General features: G+C 45.9%; 1 protein-coding gene across 1 annotated transcript; it reads right to left on the reverse strand.

Annotated features, from left to right (window-relative positions):
* Positions 1 to 35: 35 nt before the first annotated feature.
* On the reverse strand, positions 36 to 1853 carry MELLADRAFT_85594 (uncharacterized protein; the record flags this gene model as incomplete). Its single annotated transcript, XM_007419282.1, has 1 exon — positions 36 to 1853. The coding sequence occupies one exon, from the start codon at positions 1851 to 1853 to the stop codon at positions 36 to 38; it is 1818 nt and encodes a 605-aa protein (XP_007419344.1).
* Between the last annotated feature and the right edge of the window lie 137 nt (positions 1854 to 1990).

The following is a 1990-nucleotide window of genomic DNA, read 5'->3' on the forward strand; positions in this document are numbered from 1 at the left end:
TTTTGGAGGAATATCGGGACTTCACTTTTGCGTCTTTAATCACCCCTTCTTGGATTGCTTGATGGTTTTTTGGAAATTTCATTAGATAGTTCTGATCGTGCTTTGTCTGCATTGGTAACTTCTTCTTTCAAAACATGAGGGTTCTTGACGGCTTCTACAGTTGGTATATTAGCTGCTGGTGGGGTTTCTACTACTGGTTGGGTCTTCAGCACTTCTGTCACTGATGGGTCTGCCACTGAGGGGTTATTTACCGCCGGTGAATCTGGTACCAATCCCGGAGTCTTCACCACTTCTGGAGTCTTTACCGCTGGTGGATTTTCTATCTTGAGAGCATTAGGTAGCTCGACCGGAGAAGTCGATTTCTTATCATCTACAGTTCCCTTGACTTCTGAGATAGAGGCGCCATTCGAATTGAGAGCAGGATCCTTAGTTTCTTGAGCGATCTCTACTGGCGGAGAATGAAGCTCCTGAGCAGGTTGAGTATTAAGCTCTACTTTGGGAATCTCATTTGGAGGATTTTTCTCAACCTTGATCCCATCTTGAACATGAGTTTTCGAGTCGACATCAGGGGCTTTAGACTCGGTTTTGAGAGGTGTAGTATCAGCCTTCGGGATGACATCAGAGGTTGGGTTCACTTGGGCTTTCACCTTATCCGCCTGGCTTCCCTCAGAACCACCATGTAAGATGTCATCGAGATTGACATGAGGAATCTGATCATCGGTTGTGGTGTGCGTTTGAGAATGCGGGGTAGTTTCGCGAGTTTTAGTCTCCAGCTCCCTGGCCTTAGCCGATTTATCAAGGTCAATCTCATTCTTGATACCTTCCAGACCAGAGGGATTTGGATGTGCAGCAGATCGGTCAGTTGAGGTAGTCGATGCGGTTTGAGCAGGATCGTAGCGAGCTCCTTTGAAGTGTGCATCCCAAACATTAGTCTCATCGATGGGAAAGTGTAGGTCATCCTTTGATTGTGGACGGAGAGATCCAAAAGGTTCGGAGTGGCCTTTCTCCACATTGAGGCTTGATCTTGCAGGCGACTGCGAGAACCACCTATATGACTCATCGGCATCGTATCCATGTTGTGATCCCGACCCCAATGACCGAGAAGACTCGCCTGACTCGTATTCTCTATATGATTGCGGATGAAAGCCGATGTGCTCATTGTCCTCGCCGAAGCTTGAGGTCGATGACGATCCGAAAGACCTAGCACCCTCGCCGTTTAAGTGGCCCGATTTGGGAAAAGAACCTGCGTGATCGATAACCGCACTTTCTTCCACCCCTTTGACTGGTTTAGTCTTAGACCTGATTTTTGTCAAAGCTTTGGAGATTATCTTCTTGATACCTTTGTAAAGGAGGTTGAAAGGTTTGAAAAGGGTCTTGAAAAATCTCTTGGGTGCAGAATCGATAGGCGAGATTTTCTTTGGAGATTTTTTTGGAAACAGTTCCTTTGCAAGAGCACGACCACGACGGAAGCGGGCAGTCTTAAATTTTCTCAACCGTTCGATAATGCCATCTTTCTTTTGTTTAGTCGTAGGTTTCCATTCCCCAGAAGCGGCATGCTCTTGTTCTATAAATGTATCGTGATAACCCGAGCGAGGAAAGCTGTTATCACTACCGAAAGACTTCTTGTTGACAAAGCTGGTCTCTGAAGCCTGGTGCGACAAATCAGATCCTATCCCTCCTCTGAGGGCGGTATTTTCGGAAATTGGCTTTGATGCACTCCCAAGCTCATAGGCTGAGTGCTCCATCATGATCTCCATTGGAATAGGTGTTGACAATGTGGTCAATAATTTCCCAAGAAGATAGGTGGCCATCATGAGCCGAAAAGCATAGCACCGGTGAATCTTGAAAGCCATGCTTTAAAGCTTCACGCAACGAGCTGAATTGTTATCCTGAACAGTAGATTATCTAAAGAAAGCATGAAGACTTTTATTGGTCAGAAGTATGATTTGGAGTATACATGCTAGACTGAGTTACCTCAAGTGTGTCGATT

This window comes from Melampsora larici-populina (genome assembly GCF_000204055.1).
Source record: "Melampsora larici-populina 98AG31 unplaced genomic scaffold MELLAscaffold_153, whole genome shotgun sequence".
Taxonomy (NCBI): domain Eukaryota; kingdom Fungi; phylum Basidiomycota; class Pucciniomycetes; order Pucciniales; family Melampsoraceae; genus Melampsora; species Melampsora laricis-populina.